A 17,829-nucleotide genomic window follows, 5' to 3' on the forward strand; every position below is an offset into this window, starting at 1 on the left:
TTCTCTACCAGCACACGTGTTCCCCTTCTCTTATAACCTGGGATCCTTCAAACAAGGCATGAAGAGACATGGTGAGGGCGACTAGTGCAGTTCATTCTTTCTTACTGTACTGGCCGTCTTCGCGTTTAGACTCCACTACAACTCGCTGCCAGGTGGAGTGGAATCAAATGCCTAACCGGTTTGTACAAAAAAAAAAATAACAAAACATTAAAATAAAACAACATTGACGGAGTATGGAATGGTTTATATTTTTAACAATAGTACCTACTGTACAGATGTTCGTATATATAATATATGATCGTTCAACCGTAAATAAATAGCGTCGCAAAGAACTATTACGAAATAAAACGATGAGATTTAACAGAATAATGTGTTTTTCTTTTAGGTATGTTTCTTAAACTTTTGAATCATGTAATTGTTTGAGAAATTCCATCGTATGTAGTGTTAGTAGCATATATTACCTACCAGATATCAAATAAATAATGAACTGCATATATAGACCAATATATTTATAATTTCAAGAAGTGCATATAAAATTCAAAAATGTTTGTTATAAACCTATATCCTCTGACCTAAGTAGCCTTTTAAATTAAAAATATGCAATGAGATGAGTATGAGTTTTACCTAAGACTAAAACCAAGACTATGATGAGAAATATATATGTATACAAATATGAGTTAGTAGTCATTTCAATTTATAATCTATATTTACCAAGCCAACTCAGTACCGTCATATTGTAAAAATTTTCCACTATCTGCTTCCTTTAGTTTTTCTATAGTATTAAAAATACCAGAAACACTAGTGTCGACATCTAGTGGCGCATTTTTCCCACCCATATCCGTTTTTACCCAACCTGGATGCAACGCGGCTACAACAATTTGATCCTTTTTTAAATCAATACTCATTGATTTAGTAGCTGCGTTTAATGCTGCCTGTAATTTATCAAACGTTATTATAAAATATGTTTGCAATTCTTAATATCAAATTCAAGCGTTATTAGCGCAAAGGTTTACGGGCCGACTAGAAATGTAAAAAGTCGCAGGATCGATCCTGACCCTTTGGGAAGCTTAAAAGGAGGGGGTAAATAGGGATATTAGTAATTAATTTGGGGCATTGCTAATAGTATTCTTTAAATATATATGTATATATATATAAATTAAAAATATAAATTAAAATTATAAAATATTAAATATATAATTTAATTTTAAGGTATATGTCATCACATAATTATAAGATTTGTAATCTACAATAATCATAAAAATAACTACTAATACATAATTATATTATATAATATGATCTGCGTAATATTACATAATGTGGAAAAATTACCTTAGAACATCTGTAGGGATAAAAGCCTCCTTGGTCATTCAGTGCTATAGATCCAAGAATCGAACTCATATTTATGACGACGGCCCGCTGTGCACCTATCATCTTATCACTGTTTGCTTCAACGGCTTGTTTTAAAATCGGATGAAGGCTCTGTACCAGAAAACGAATTAAATTTATGATTTTTTATTTAAAGTCAAGTCAGTTAAGTGACAAAGTGATATACCTTGGTCAACATAATTGGTGCAATAGTGTTGACAGTTAGATTTTCTAATAACTGCTCTGCTTTTACTAATTGGAGCTTTGTGAATTTTGTAGTCACACCTGCATTGTTTATTAAAACGTTTAATCCTTGACTTCCTACTACTTTAGAAACTTCTGACGCTATCTCACCAATTTTTGTGAAATTTGTAACATCTGTTGGAGGAATACTATGTAATTATTATTGGCTTCTATATTTTTTATGCGAATGACGAAATTAATGACGATGACTATTGACTAAGATTTCTTTTTTATATTATATATTATTACCTAGATTTAAAATGTGTAGATTCTTATGTTCTTGAGATAATTTTGTTAATTCCTGTAAAAAAAATAAGATTTAATGATTGTGAAATCATAATATCTCAAAGAAACATCTCGATGTCGATTACGGATTAGCATCGTCATCGACGTCTCTATTAATACGTCGACAGTGACGTCATCTGTCATGTCATGGGCAATTCTCGACACACGCCGCCTGCGAATTGTGACTGTTGTATTGTCTCTTTCTCGCACCGTGCGGTTACCAAAAGATCTCTTTATAAAATACGCGACAGCAAGTCTACAATATTAATTGAATCGTTGTCGAATAGACGTAACCATACCGTGTTAACGTGTTGAATATTTAGTGACAAAGTTTTAATTGAAAATGGCACCAATAGGTAAGTAAAAATGTTCAGTTTATTTCATACCTCGGAAGGTTTCCGGCAGGTCGCAAATATAATCCTGGCCTTGTTGTTTTTAGTTAGGTACTTCACCATACCGAGTCCCAGGCCGCGATTTGCTCCTGTTATTAAGAAAGATTTCATTGTGAAACACAAAGTAACCCCAGCGGTGTATTACTAAAAGTTTGACGTGCGTCGGTCATTAGAAAGTTAACTTCCCATTCGTGTAAATATTTCGGGTGATTTTCTTGTCTCTGTCACATGAAATACGTCAAATATGACAATACTCAATAATTTCCGAAGATTAACTAATTTTGTAAAACCTCTTCGTGGAACGGAGAGTCTCTTTGTGATCACCGCACGCTCCCTCGCCAGTAAGTTTAATGGTGCAATTAAAACATGTAACCTTGGAATCGTAAATATCAAATAACCTCACCGATGATAAATCATATTCTTTGAACCTTGTTCATTGTTTCATTGATAATTCCTATTGAATTTATTTGTTAATCATTAAATTTTGGAAGTAAAATAAAGTTTAAAGTTGATTGTGCTCTTGAAAAAAATACTATTTTTTAATAACCATATAATGGCAGTTGGTATATAATGTTTAATTCTTTTCCTTGGTGACAACACTAGGTGGATGGATGTGTTGTGGACGTAAAAGCAAGTTCGTAGCCCCTTTGGTTAATAATGACCAAGGTAAATGATGAATAAATAATTTGTGCTGTCTGCGAGGGTATATGTTTTAACTTGCCTACACAGCATTGCACTATTAATTCATATGGACAGGGTTGGTACAGGGATTAACAAAACATGAATGGAGTTGAGAAAAAAAATCAATACTAAACATTTTAATTTAATAAAACTTTTGCATTTGAAAAGGGCTTACGGTTATTAGAACATAATTATATTCTTGAATGGATTATACAACAAATTGATTTGACATGACTCCCTAATTGAGAAACTTGATTTTAAAGTAAATTATTTAAAAACATCATTCTAAACTATACATTTTAATTAAAGTAAATCTCAAAACTACCATTCATTTCTCATTTGTGTTGTCACCAAATTTAAAAAAAAAGTTATAACATTACATATTCCTAAAACAAATTAAAAAAATGACTAAAATGGCATTTCTGTACTAACTCTGTGAATGCACTTAGTGATGGTATCATCTGCACTTTATAGATGGGACCTACGACTATGATTTAGCTGTTATCGGTGGTGGGTCCGGAGGCCTGGCTTGTGCTAAAGAGGCAGTGAATCTTGGAGCCAAAGTTGCAGTGTTAGATTATGTAACACCATCACCTCAAGGCACAAAATGGGGTCTTGGAGGAACTTGTGTGAACGTCGGGTGCATTCCGAAGAAATTAATGCATCAAGCTGCTTTACTCGGAGAGAGCATACACGTAAGTATTGCTATGTTTTATCATTTGCATTTTGTGGCCTGTTACTTTTGTTTCTATTTTATGAGATTGTAATATGTCCCTTATATTTTTATTTAGGCATTATAACTGTTAATTGAGTTAACATTATTATTTTTTTGGTTTGGCTTTTATTTGTGAAGTTAACATTACTTGAAATAATGTTGCAATTCGTCACATTGAAGGGTAGATTAGTGTAAATTTTGAAATGGTTGGCATTCTAAATATTTTTTTCATTGTAGGGTTTGGTAAGTCAACAATCCTTGGATATCCCCTCAACAATTTCCTTCCTGATTCTGGAGTTATGGACGATGTTGGTAGTTTTACATATTAAACCTTTTTTTTTATTTTTCTTATAAATCAAATAACAAATAGTATCACATTTTATCATATTAATATTCATGAAAAGAAAAACATAAAAATACTATTTATTAATGACTTTATTCCTCTACTGAATTAGTTATAGTACATTTCATCATCAAAGGAGGTCAAGCTAGACAAATAAAATTTGTAAATGTTAATCTTTCGCCAAGAAGTATAACATTATAATTTGATTTGCAAGTTGATAGAAATAAAGTATTTTTTATATTTTGATGTCTAGTCACGTTTTTTTTACGTTTAAGTTTTAATTACGTTTAAGTTTTTTAATATCTACTCTTATTAAACATAATCGAGTCGTTGACATTTACGACCTGTGTTTTAAATTTGATCTTCTTCCGTTCACAATAAGGACTAAAATAAGATTGCACAATTAAATATAGTTTTACAGTATGGGAGTTAGTCATATCTATTGGTATGGGAATATAATATGTTACATAACACGAGTCAATTGTATTGAATACTTATTGCAAAATATGTCCGTATATAGATTTCCTATGACTTGCAACAATTAAATTGTGCAAAGTTATAAATATATAATGTTATAAACAACTCATCCGTTAACAATACAAATACTACATTGTTGAATACTACAAACTAACTAGCAGATAGTGAGTATGTTTAAAATAGTTAATAAATGTATTATTCATTATTTTAGATTATTAAACTTGATTATTCTAATGTAAAAATTAATTGTTATATTGTACCGTGAGATTTACGTGCTGTAATATCGAATTAGGACAACCATGTCCTGTAATGATATGTATACAGTTTTGTATTATAAATAAATAAAAAAAAATTTATACAAACATACGACAACAAGAAATAATAGAAAAGTTCCAAAATAATTAGCTTGATAATTGTAGTGACTTGTGTAAATCTACAGCGGTACGATACGACTGAACCCAAATTTGGGTTAAATAAGCGACAACCGTTGGTAGTCGTCATCATACGTAATATCCAGCATTTCTGAATTTCAAGTCTATACTAATATTATAAATGCGAAAGTTACTCGGTCTGTCTGTTGCTCTTTCACTGTCAAACCACTGAACCGAATCTGATGAAATTTAGTATGAAGCAGAGTTGAACTCCCAAGATGGATATACTTTATGCTAAATACCTAACGATATTGGTCGTCGTGGTCGTGGTCGTCCTAAAACGAGAGCGAATCTGCGTGTGCCAATTAGTACCTTAAGTTTCCTTCTCGTACCTAAACCCGTTATCCTGAAATCCCATCGGATTGTGACAGTGAGGGAATAGAATGTATCTGTGTTTTGTGCACACACTTGTGCACTATATGTCCTGCGTTGCCGTGGCCTAAATCGATCATCGGTGGGTCAGCCAGGAAATTATCATTTATTGCCTTTATAAACACATTTGTGTTTTGTTCCTTGTGTCACTTACTTTTTTTTTTAAGTTTGGCTTTTATTTGTGTCAAGAGGGCACAGATTATTTCGCCAATGTCACTTGCGATGGAGATTGTGTCACTTACTTATTAAGTTGTGGGTCCGTGTTATATAATCGTACTTGGAGTGACGTGACGTGACGAATAGGTTGACATCACATAAATGTATACTGTTACATTCAATAAAACAATGGTCATATCAATTGCGCACCCATCACTTGTAAATTAATTCACCTATGAAATCGAATTATGTATGAATTTAGGTTAATTTAAGTAACAGTTCGGAATAAAAAATATTTTTTTTCTATTTGAAAAGTTATCATGTATAAGTGACCAATTAATTTGGAATAGTCTGAGTATATCTTTTATATCTAATTAATACATTTTAAAAATGAGTAACTTACATATTACGTACAATGTAAGTTCGAAAACGCTAAGTATAATAGGAAGAAATTTTGCACAATAATATCTCATTGAACTTCGGTGTTCATTAGAAAGGATCTTTCGAAATAATGCATAAAAAATCGCCATTCCTGACGTTAGATAATGTAGAAATCGATATTAGAGATATTTTTAGGAGTAACATTTGTTGCGATGTTTTTGAAAACTCATCACCTATCACTATTTTCGAATATAAAAATGGAAATCCACAGGCAATTGTTTATGAGTTAAAGACACATACAGAGGTTTTTAATATATATCCATGAGAGGGTTAGTTTAAATGTAACCCGAGATAAAATGATGTTACGTTACGGACAATGCAGTTTATCAAAACTTTAACATTCAATAAAATTCGGTGGGTTTCTTAATATTTTTTCCGGTAGAATTTCCCATCGGCTACACGGCCAGTAAATGATATATTATAATAATATATTGTGTACGTAGCTAGTAGTTAAACATATAACAATGTATGTAATCTTCTATAGTTATGAACCAAATCGAGATCTTCCGCTTCTTGATCAGGATTAATTTTAGTGTCCTTAGTGGTTATTATGATTTTAAAAGTCGTTCAAACCGTAATGACGCGTAAGTATTAACAGTCGATCTTTTTTTCATACATTGGAATCCAATACAGTCGCAACACACTGAGCGTGATCCTAGCTGGTCCTTTATTAATTGTAAAATTAAAATTCGTATATAACAAATAACAAAACAAATAATAATAACTTGATATACAAATGAATACATTGGCCCAAGAATAATCTATGGATTATTGCAAATTTTTATATCCATAGCCTGCGACTTGTTGAGTTCCCTTTTGTACATACATGTATATTTTGATATTTTGTGGCTCCGTTAATTTTTTATTAATAGTGAAATTAGTCATATACTGTATTATATATAGTAAACTATTTTTTTGTAATGTTATGCAACCGTGAAAACCGCTAACGATGCATTGATTAATCACGTGATTTAGACAATCCTGCTGTGCTACTCTGTAAAAACTCACTTCGTATCTACCCTACACTACACACCGTCTCATACCATGACCGAGCTAGGAATGTGTCTGATAAAAAAGTCTTTGTATTGAGACTTTGTCCATTAGAACGCTTCTTCACCTAGAAACGCCGTCATTTCAAAGGGTTTCTTCCAAAACAAGATGCAAAACCTAACAAACCGTCCGTTGTAATGTACAGCGAACAGGATACCGTAGTGGGTAGGGCATGGCCTTTGGGACTGCCGTCACCACCCCACACGAAAATGAGTGAAGAATGCAACACCGCCGCGTGCCATGCACAATGTATCAACATTTGTTGGCGGGAACTATTTGCTGGTGCCGATATGACACGATATTTTAGATTTCCGTACCCGATACGTTCATCATGGTATGATGATGAGAGACGGTGTAGTCTATATACACCTAAAATGTTAAAACTGACTTCGGTTATACGATATGATATTAATGTGCTATTAAGAGTTACGACAATTGTAGCCAATATTAACGAGGTTCGATTCTGCGATGAATTGGAATAGAAATGCTGTGCAGATGCTTATAGTGTTAAAATATGCAAATCGACTTGTCAACTTATTCACGCCGCGCAATGATGTTCTAGAAAGTGTACCAATTACGATACCAAAGTTAATAAAACACAAGGGATCTTATACCATATGTAAGTAAGCAATATACTTTGATTTATTAATATATTTCATTTATTTTTCTAATATTCCGATATTTTGAGGTTAGAAAAAAGAAAGAGATGGAAAATACATTTTTTGTCGTAAGAACGACAAGGATGCGTGCGTTCCGGACATAGAATAAAAGTACAGACGCAAATATTAGGCAGTAAAGTCATCTTTACTCAAGAGATCTCTTTTTCTTTTAACAACCTTTTTATAATTTTGTTTGATACATTTAATTATAAATTAAACTTGTCGAATATAAGAAAAGAAAATATAAATAGTTTATCATTAACATAATATGTTAAAATAAAGCTACCACTGAAATCAGGCTTCCAGAGTGGATCGCTATTGTTCGTAAACAAAGAAGTGAATGCAGTTGGACGCCTTCAAAAAGTAGTAGAATTTGTAGCAATCATTTCAAAGCTACCGATAAATATTCTTCAAACAAAGGTCGTACACTTCTCAAAAAGAATGCTGTTCCCGTTATAGAGGTAATAAAAAGAGTAAAAAACTAAATGAAATATATATATATTTCTAGCCTACCTCAATAGTAACGAGATATATTTGACTTATATTGTTTTATTTCTCAGGAACACATCAATATAAATATTGAAAACTCCCCGACAAGTCTCGACAATGTCAGCATACTGGATATGGTAGATATTTGAAACACCCAAAATAGTAGCACTTAAAAGACGCGTACGTGAATTAACATGCAAGAAAAAACTGTTGCAGAAAAAAAACAAAGTACTAGTTCAACAAAATAAAAGACTGAACAAACGTGTTGCCAACATAGCCGTGATATTGAAAGATTTAAAGAAAAAAGATTACATTTCGAAAGAACAGCTTACTCAACTAAATTTATTCCGCTCATAAAAATAATCCCGAAATTAAAATGCTCTCTAAGAGACAGAAAAGAAATAAATTGAATCTTTTCGAAGGTGTATGATTGTTTTTATAATATGTGTATTTCTTTCTTTTTAAAACGTCTTAAATTTTTCACCTACCTTTTATATTATTTATTTGTTATATAGGCATAAATCCCGGCTACAAATTCTGTACACGTGGTTTGTACCGTCTGCCTGGTGAATTTGTTAGTCTATGATGGCAACGTGCGGTGATCGGTGGCCCGAATAATATTTGTTTCCATTCACACGCAATTAAAACATCTTGTTGTCTCTTTTATTCTTATTGTTTTTATCAAGCTTTCCTTTTTACTTGTAGCGAAATGTAAAATAAACGGCCCCCGGCGCGGAACACTTTTTTCTGTTGTTTAGTAAGTGTATAACATATCTATTTATTAGGATATCATTGACGCCACGTATGAAATTTAATATCACATTAACTTTCATGTAGGACCAAGAATACATAAAAATATTTTCCTTTCCTTCCTTTTCCAAGGTTATTTAATGATGGTTTCATTGCTCAATAAATCTGAAAGAACGTTAAAATAATTCTATAATGACTTTGTAGCATGAAAAATTATAATCTTTAGCGGCAAATTAAAAATAAAACTTAATTCCTTTACTTATACATGCATTCAAACAATTATATCTAAAGTTATTTGTATAACCATCACACGAAAAAAAACGATCTCTTCTCGGGCGAGTCTCCCGAACCGGCGGAATTGACTTTATTGTAAATAAACATATGAAATAACGGTTCTTAAGTGCTTCTAAGAACTATTTTTTATATTACTATAGATACAATCGTACACGTCTGTTGACAGTGTTATTGAAATAATAAGAGATACCGTGTGTACTGTTGCTATCAATGAGAAATACATTGCTATGCTAGCCAGTATCTTTTCTTGGTCTATTTATTATCTGTGGCGTCCTTGTTTCTCTTTATTTTTATATATTTATAAATATGTAGTCATAAACATGATGTTCATATAATATAACACTGATAACGATAACAAAGATTACGAAGGCGTTGCATTACATAATACTGGCTATTAAATTGTTATGAAGTCCTGTTTGTGTTTTTGCCGCCGTATATGGTGGTACTAATAATTTATTTTTTAAAAAAACTTGATTACAATACGAACTCATTTGTATAATGTATTAAAGTACCTATTGATTATGTGCATAAATATTCGATATAGTTAATCGTTCTTCCTATTTTAATAGGATTGAGTCTACTCGATTTGTCGCTGAAATTTAGATAGATAATCAAACACAGTTTTGGTACTATGTAGTTCTTTATCATATGTACTGGCTACGTCAATACGCGTTTGCAGAATTTGTCGTCAAGCGCACGGTGCGACAAGGAAAGCAAGATGGATTGTAGGGCAACGCTCCCAAGTCCTAATTCTCTTACGATGATAGACAGTCATTTCGAAAAAAGCCTAAACAGTGAATTCTAATATGTTTAAAGTGTCAGTTATCTCGCACAACTTCATTCTCAAAACGATTTATTGGATTTTTGACGTTTTCTGGAATAATAATGTCGATATTGAGCGAACAATGCGTTCTTTCTTTTTGTTTCCATTGTTTAGAAAATTACAAAAATAAAACAGACAAAACGCGTAGCGTAGCGGATGAAAATTGGTATTATCATGAAATCATATGAGTTTGTCAACAGTATGTCTCAGAACCGAGACTAATTGAGTGATGTTATATTACCGATACTTGAGTTTCTTGCCGGTTCTTCTCTTTTCGGTAGAATCTACGTACCATATTTGTGGTTGCTTTATATCTCTACTGATATTATAAATGCGAAAGTTCCCTCTGTTACCTTTTTACGCTTAGACCTCTGAACCGACTTAGATGATTTTTTTATGGAAATAGTTTGAGTCCCTGGGGAGGATATAGGTTAGTTTTTATCACGAAAAGGTTGAAGGATGGAGTCAATCAATGTATGTATATGGGGTGAAATGGGTGTGAAGATTTATAAATTTCGCGTGGGTAAAGCCGCACGCTAGGCCAGTTTAATATAATTCTGTAACCTGATGATTCACAAGTGCTTACAAATGCCTACTTTAATAAAATACACTTAACTGATTAATAAATAAAACACTAAACAGCCCTTAAATTTAAGAAACAAGTTTGAAGGGTAAGTCAGCCACTATAACTATTGACATAACATCTTTGTTTCCATTATAATTACTGGCGTAATGGCCATGTCAAGAATTGTTAAAATTTTCTACGGTCCCAACATCTATGGGTGCTAGTAATCACTTTCCATGAGGAGACCCATTTGCATGACCGCCTACTTAATTTATAAAAAAAGGGGTATAACTGCCTTCTGCTCGATTTCTGGATCATTTCCGACTAAAAATAAGATTTGGAACTTTTGGAACTTTCCTAGCGATATTTCCATTCATCGCCGAGAATCAATTATAAACTATATTGAGTACATCAAATGGAATGCTTATCCGTCTCTCTATTGAGTCGTTAGTGAAACATAGCGGGTGCATTTTTAATGAAGCATAAATATTATAACGTTATTGATTTTTCTGCTAGAATAGTAACCTTGACTCTGTAGTTATATACCGTATCTACTGAACGTGCTCAAACAACAGTTCAATTTGTAACGCTACGGTCTACCGACAAACACGGATGTTGTGACTCATAAACAATTTATAGATTCTGAATTTTTAACTTTATATACATGTATTGATTTTATGTTATAACAAGGATTAATTTATACAGTATACATCTCTATACAGTAAAATTGGATATTAAATATTGAATCTGAATTTTAAACCAATTTCACTTAACCGAATTAGTTGAAATTTTGCCATCACAACAAACTAGTTGCAATATTATATTTAAATACATGGTTATAATAAAAAAATGTTACTAAAAAGATTTTTAAGTTACTTAAATGTAACTAATAACTTTAGTCGTCAATAGCGCAATGGCTTATGGGCCGCCGAGCGACGTAAAAACGACCTAGTCATCGTCGTCGTTTGATCTTGAACCCTTGGACTAGTGTCGTCCTAGCACAAGCTGTAAGCATAATTGGAGGGGTTAAATATAATTTATATTCTAAACTTCTTATAAAGGGGAATTGATACTGCGATCATATCTCTTAATATTGGCGTTTTAAGGAAAAGTTTTTATACCATAAGGTGCTATTTACCTACATATTACTTAAAATAAGAATAAAAACTACAGTATATTTTATGTCTTCAGGTGTGTTTTCAATTCAAGATCAAAGTTGTATTTATCAGTAATCCTTCTGACATTGATATTGATTTTTGATCAAATAACACTTTAAACACATTTTCTTTAAAGGTTGTCTCTGAGAGATCGCTATAAGAACGCACTTATTTCAATCTTTATATAAAAAAGAAACGGATACTTTGTTGATAAGATTTGATAAATATTATATTGCATTTTTTTCTTGAATTTCAACACATATATTAAACTTGTAGTGTATTGTGCAAATGTAATCTTCAATATTACATAATTAATAAAATAAAATGTATCGTCGATAGGTACGCCCTCCATTGTAATACCACGAAATTGAAAGATGTTATCGCCTAATAACATTTTTATTTCCTTTAATAGCCGTTGTTGGCGGTTCTGTCTGAATGTACTTTATATTATCTTAACATTTTTTTTTTATTGTTTTTTATTCAATTTGTTCACTATTCTAGTATAGATTATTTACAAGTTAATTCGTTAGTCTGTTATAGAAAATTGATATTTCCAAAAGTGGAACATAGATATTGTCAACTATTTCATTGGGAACACACACAGTTTAGACGTATGCTTAAAAAAACTGCCTAATAGTTGTTTGTCTTCATTATTTTTCTACAATTTTAAATTTTTTTATCAATACGATGTGACGAAATTGCAACATTTTAAAAAAATGCGAACGCTTTAACGATAAGAATTATTGTTTTGAAAGTATATGTCATTTTAATCATAATTCGTCCTAGTTCTTCTCTCTTAGTTTAATCGTAGAACATTCGAGGTTGTTTGTAGCAGATCGGTTTTAATGATAAAGTCAGCCATTTAAGCAAAATTTTTTGTATTTTCTAAATAACTTGTTATTATATAATGCAATAAAAATTTTCAAATTTATACTTATATCTTGTATTTTAATATGTATATTTATGTAAAGAATGATTGAATAATTATTGATAAAAAGGCCAAATATGTTTTCGAGAATATAAATGTTGTTTTTGCTTCTGGTTATAGAATTTTCTGGAACATGCCTACGGGATAATAAAAGAATTGTATTCAAATAAAGAACGTGTTGCTCAATTTTTCGCCATGATCGAATACGATCGGCTTTTTTTATTTAATTGACTGAGTGGACGATAGCTATAATACAATTAGTATATACCCAAACTGTTGGATTTTTACAAACTTAAATTTTAACTTATTTGTTATTATTATTGGATAAGCTTTAAGATCAATCCAATATTTTTATATAATTACAGGAAGCGGTAGCGTATGGATGGGAAGTGCCTTCATTGAACGATGTGAAAATTAACTGGTCAGCATTAACTGAATCCGTCCAGAATCACATAAAATCTGTCAACTGGGTCACCAGGGTCGATCTTAGGGAAAAGAAAATTGAATATATAAATGGTTTGGGCGAGTTCAAAGACCCCCATACCATTATTGCCACGCTAAAGAATGGTAGCAAGAAGGAGTTGACGGCAAAGAACATTTTGATTGCCGTGGGAGGAAGACCTCATTACCCAGACATTCCCGGAGCTAGGGAATACTGTATCAGCAGCGACGATATTTTCAGTTTGAGCCATCCCCCTGGGAAGACACTCGTCGTTGGAGCTGGATGTAAGTACAGCAATATTTTCAAACTTTTTGCACTATAGAAATATACTATAGAAAAAGTAATTACAGGCTAGTTTTAAAAATTACTCTTTGTTGAAGGAATTAACGTCAAAAACAGATATATTTTTTCTTCCAATTTTAAATTAAAACGATAACAATACTTGCACGTCAGTTGAATTATTCTATTTGTTGTATTAGTAACGATAGAGGTATTGTCAACTGTTAAGATTAGCGTATAGATTACGAGATTGATAATTCGTCTCGTGAAGTAACTTTTAATACCAATATTAACTATCTGGCGCGCGTTTTAACCTGCTTTGCGTTATGGAGGCCCGTGTCATTCGATGGACACTTATCATTTATATTTTTTATATAAGATGGGCCGTACCTGAGTGTAGTTATTACTTCTCCGGGGTACTACTGCTGTAGCATCTAACGGGCTTTCTTAATAAATAGGCGTCTATTAAAGTTAGAATTTTTATTTCGGTAGTTCCTGAGGGTAGTCTTCAAGAATAAGTAATTATCTCAACATTTTAAATCCTTTAATAAATATACAAGAATTATTTAATGTTTGCAAATTCGAAACTACCACCAGCTTTATATAACTAGTGCAGCAGATTTTCAATTGCTAATTCTAATGTAACTGTCTTTATTTACAGACATTGGTCTAGAATGCGCCGGTTTCTTAAACTCTTTGGGCTACTCCGCCACTGTTCTTGTCCGATCGGTACCATTGCGTGGATTCGACCAACAGATGGCTAGCATGGTCACCAACGAGATGGAAGAGAAGGGCGTTAAGTTCCACCATAAATGCGTGCCGCTATCGGTTGAGAAACTCGAGTCTGGCCAGTTGAAAGCACGCTGGTTGAACACGGAGACCAAGGAACAGTAAGTTCTATACAATTAATTATTCATGCGTAGAGAGATAGATACACATACATATACGTATCGAGCCGAGATGGCCCAGTGGTTAGAACGCGTGCATCTTAACCGATGATTTCGGGTTCAAAACCCAGGCAGGCGCCACTGAACTTTCATGTGCTTAATTTGTGTTTATAATTCATCTCGTGCTCGGCGGTGAAGGAAAACATCGTTAGGAAACCTGCATGTGTTTAATTTCAACGAAATTCTGCCACATGTGTATTCCGCCAACCCGCATTGGAGCAGCGTGGTGGAATATGCTCCAAAAACCTTCTCCTCAAAGGGAGAGGAGGCCTTTAGCCCAGCAGCAGGGAAATTTACAGGCTGCTAATGCTAAGAGAATAGACAATAAAGAGATAGACAAAATAACCTATTTTTATATTTTATAAAGTAAGTTGAGCACTTGTATTAATTATTTTGGGTGGGCATAGTGAGTTTATCTTTAAGCACTTAATTCATATCCTTTATTAATTAATTAAATATGTGCAACATTTGGAGAATAAAACAATAAAGTAACTAAATACATTGCTTAATGTGGTAAAATTGCTTTGAGCAGTGATGAAAATTTTTGATATCTTGGTATGAATGGTAGTGGTCGTGACTGCGTTGTCGGTCTATTGTCTAGATAAAGGGCTGCCGATACCAGGTCGAGCCTTTAAAAAAATATTGGGTTTACTGTCGAAAAATCTCTGTAGCTGCCCGGAGTGTGGAAGTTGGCAGTATGTACAACCCCATACTTCGCACGTAAAGGCGCCCTGCACCTGAACACTTTCCCTTTGTTGTGCATCGGATTTTGAGAGTAAGATAATTCATCTATGCTTAGGGATGCACCTGTGGACTGTGATATCTCCTGCTTAGTCAGTTCCTGCGTAGTCAGTCTAGTTTCCCTTGAGATTGATTCGGCATAGATTAGAAGGAGTTAAATTTAAGACGTTTTTCTGTAACTTGAAGTTAGTTACACTCGTAAACTATAATCTTCCATAGTGGGCCTCGTAGCCCAAAACAGTATTTATTATATACCTGTGTGTCGGGACTCGCGCTATGGAACATACGAGTGAAGCGTTATATAATTGGAATAGGTTCATATGCTCAAAGCACACAAGTTGCACAAGTGACTTACCACATGATACGGTACGTTTTCCGATGTTCAGCTCATTTTTGTATTCTCAGGAGCGAAGACGTCTTCGACACGGTACTTCTGGCGACAGGCCGATACGCGCTCACGGAGCAACTCAACTTAGCGGCGGCTGGAGTCAATGTCAGTATTAAATATGACCATACTTGATTTTTTTGGTGTTAAAACAAATTCAACTCGTTAAAATAATTGAAACAATGTGCGATAGTGTAGAAAGCTTAGATCCTCTAACAACTTTTAAAATGGTTAAATTTGACCACGCCGCTCACATGACACGTAACAGTCGCTGTCCGAGAGCGGCAAGATCGTGGCGGAGGGCGAGCAGACGAACGTGGGCCACGTGTTCGCGGTGGGCGACGTGCTGGAGGCGCGGCCCGAGCTGACGCCCGTGGCCATCCACGCGGGCCGCCTGCTGGCGCGGCGCCTGTTCGCCGGCGCGCAGCAGCACATGGACTACGACAACGTGGCCACCACCGTGTTCACGCCGCTCGAGTACGGCTGCGTCGGCCTCGGCGAGGAGCAGGCCGTCTCCCGGTAAACTTTGTATTGCAACCACCAGAGCTAGATCGCTCATAGAGTATAGCTTTCACGCGACCGGAATGGCTTTTCGTTCGACGTAGTGTGCGAATACGTCGTCTAATATATAGGATACCGCTTATACAGCCGCTAATACAGATTGAATTGTCTAAGAAGATTGAGTGAACCGTGACCTGGTCGTATACTGACAAGTTTACTTTACAAATTGCTCTTAATTATGTCTATTATATCGTGAATGATATTTTTAACGAAATACGTTTTATTTTAGTAAAAATACCTCTTAACATTCAAAGTCTTAATGTCCCCATTCAAACATTGCAAAAAAATTATAACTAACTTATTTGATATCGTTCCAGACACGGCGCAGATAATCTAGAAATATACCACGCGTTCTACAAACCAACCGAATTCTTCATCCCGCAACGGAACATCCGTAATTGTTATCTCAAGGCGGTAGCTTTACGGGAAGCTCCTCAGCGTATCCTGGGATTACATTTCGTGGGCCCGGTCGCTGGCGAGGTCATACAGGGCTTCGCTGCTGCTATCAAGTGAGTTTCTATAAAGTTATACCCGTTTAAACAAGTCTTGTTAGTATACATTGGTGGATTTACCACCACAGATATACTTTAAACTCGTGTAGGTTTCTTTACGGTTTCATTTTTCTGGTTTATTTTTATAATGCATTAACATTATATGTGGATTTTATAAGAAATAAAACTACAAACGGAACTATAAGAATAACCATATATATAACACACTCATATTTAACTGTGGTTTCGCTGCATTGGTTTGGGGGCTTAAAAAATAGCCTATGTAACTGGAGCCCACAAATGATGTTAAGCTTTATTAATGTTTTAAAAAGGAAAACCTATAAACACATTCTTATATTTATAATATTAGTAGGAATTGGAAAAGTAATGTTTGAATAATGTTTCCAGGTGCGGCATCACAATGGAACAGCTGATGAACACGGTCGGCATTCATCCGACGGTTGCAGAGGAGTTCACCCGTCTTAACATCACCAAACGTTCGGGCAAGGACCCCAACCCCGCGTCTTGCTGCAGCTAAACTAAAGCGAAAGCAACAGCAAGACTATCTCGGTCGAAATGTCCTCATTTATACAGATTAAAGATGTTTGTCATATAAAACTATCATTCTAAATGTTACTTATAAATTTAAAATTATATTTTCGCGTTGAAACCGCCTAGTTGCTTAAACGAATCGATTAATTGTTTTTAAAATTAATGTTAAAACTTAAAATATTATATTGCATCATGAATATGTAATATTGTTCGAACAAAGTAGAAAGTCATTATATAACAATTTATGCACTAACAAGTCACAAACAGTTGTTTTTTCTAGCCTTATAAAGTCTTTGAGGGTGGTATATTGCATGTGGTTTTATTAATTTAGTAAAATATATTGAAATGACAAGTGTTTTTTAATCTGTCAGCACTACAGATAAAAAACGTTTTGTCAATATAATTGTTAAAGGCTGTTTTTTGAGAATTTCTTGCCTTGTATCGTTTTATTATTAGTACAAAAGACATTCAATTAGAATATATTAAATATGTTCAATAATTTAAGAACAAAATTATATTATAAAAGTACGTCATATTGTTCCAACACCGTTAGCTCAGTATTATGTCGATGTTATATGTTAATTAATGTTTCTACTCCATTGTAAGCACGCAGGCTCACATTCCGTCGACGCACGCGCACGGATTAATCAGTGTTGATCACTTTTTTTTTATTTCAATTCTAATAAAGTGATATTTTTTTAATTCTGTGTTTATTTTTTTATCCTAACTTAAATAACAAACCTTTCGTTAGGTAGCCAAATTCTTATTTGCTTAACTCAAATTAAAATGTGCTTTTTATATAACTTTTATAAAAA

General features: G+C 33.6%; 2 protein-coding genes across 4 annotated transcripts; one reads left to right on the plus strand and one right to left on the minus strand.

Moving 5' to 3' along the window:
• Positions 1-490: 490 nt before the first annotated feature.
• On the minus strand, positions 491-2,569 carry LOC113404706 (C-signal). The gene is made up of 5 exons (XM_026645676.2): positions 2,280-2,569; positions 1,858-1,909; positions 1,553-1,743; positions 1,330-1,479; positions 491-932 (listed from the first exon to the last, which is right to left on the minus strand). The coding sequence occupies exons 1-5, from the start codon at positions 2,394-2,396 to the stop codon at positions 708-710; spliced, it is 735 nt and encodes a 244-aa protein (XP_026501461.2). The 5' UTR covers positions 2,397-2,569; the 3' UTR covers positions 491-707.
• LOC113404704 (thioredoxin reductase 1, mitochondrial) lies at positions 2,049-17,716 on the plus strand. 3 transcript variants are annotated; one of them, XM_026645673.2, is made up of 9 exons: positions 2,061-2,249; positions 2,889-2,951; positions 3,441-3,661; positions 12,982-13,342; positions 13,999-14,227; positions 15,431-15,518; positions 15,679-15,929; positions 16,289-16,480; positions 16,871-17,716. In XM_026645673.2, the coding sequence occupies exons 1-9, from the start codon at positions 2,237-2,239 to the stop codon at positions 16,998-17,000; spliced, it is 1,548 nt and encodes a 515-aa protein (XP_026501458.2). In that variant the 5' UTR covers positions 2,061-2,236; the 3' UTR covers positions 17,001-17,716. The 3 variants fall into 3 exon arrangements, with proteins under 3 accessions (XP_026501459.2, XP_026501458.2, XP_026501457.2); XM_026645674.2 differs by lacking the exon at positions 2,889-2,951 and having other exon boundaries at positions 2,049-2,249; XM_026645672.2 differs by lacking the exons at positions 2,061-2,249; positions 2,889-2,951 and adding an exon at positions 2,432-2,626.
• Positions 17,717-17,829: the final 113 nt, after the last annotated feature.

This window comes from Vanessa tameamea, chromosome 8, assembly GCF_037043105.1.
Source record: "Vanessa tameamea isolate UH-Manoa-2023 chromosome 8, ilVanTame1 primary haplotype, whole genome shotgun sequence".
NCBI classification, from domain to species: Eukaryota; Metazoa; Arthropoda; class Insecta; order Lepidoptera; family Nymphalidae; genus Vanessa; species Vanessa tameamea.

Coding starts and splice junctions, on each gene's coding strand:
- LOC113404706 (XM_026645676.2), bottom strand. CDS start 2,396: ATGAAATCTTTCTTAATAACAGGAGCAAATCGCGGCCTGGGACTCGGT. Junction 1,744..1,857: donor TCTACACATTTTAAATCTAG/GTAATAATATAT, acceptor TTCCTCCAACAG/ATGTTACAAATTTCACAAAA. Junction 1,480..1,552: donor CACCAATTATGTTGACCAAG/GTATATCACTTT, acceptor TTTCTGGTACAG/AGCCTTCATCCGATTTTAAA.
- LOC113404704 (XM_026645672.2), top strand. CDS start 2,530: ATGACAATACTCAATAATTTCCGAAGATTAACTAATTTTGTAAAACCT. Junction 13,343..13,998: donor ACTCGTCGTTGGAGCTGGAT/GTAAGTACAGCA, acceptor CTTTATTTACAG/ACATTGGTCTAGAATGCGCC. Junction 16,481..16,870: donor GGCTTCGCTGCTGCTATCAA/GTGAGTTTCTAT, acceptor TAATGTTTCCAG/GTGCGGCATCACAATGGAAC.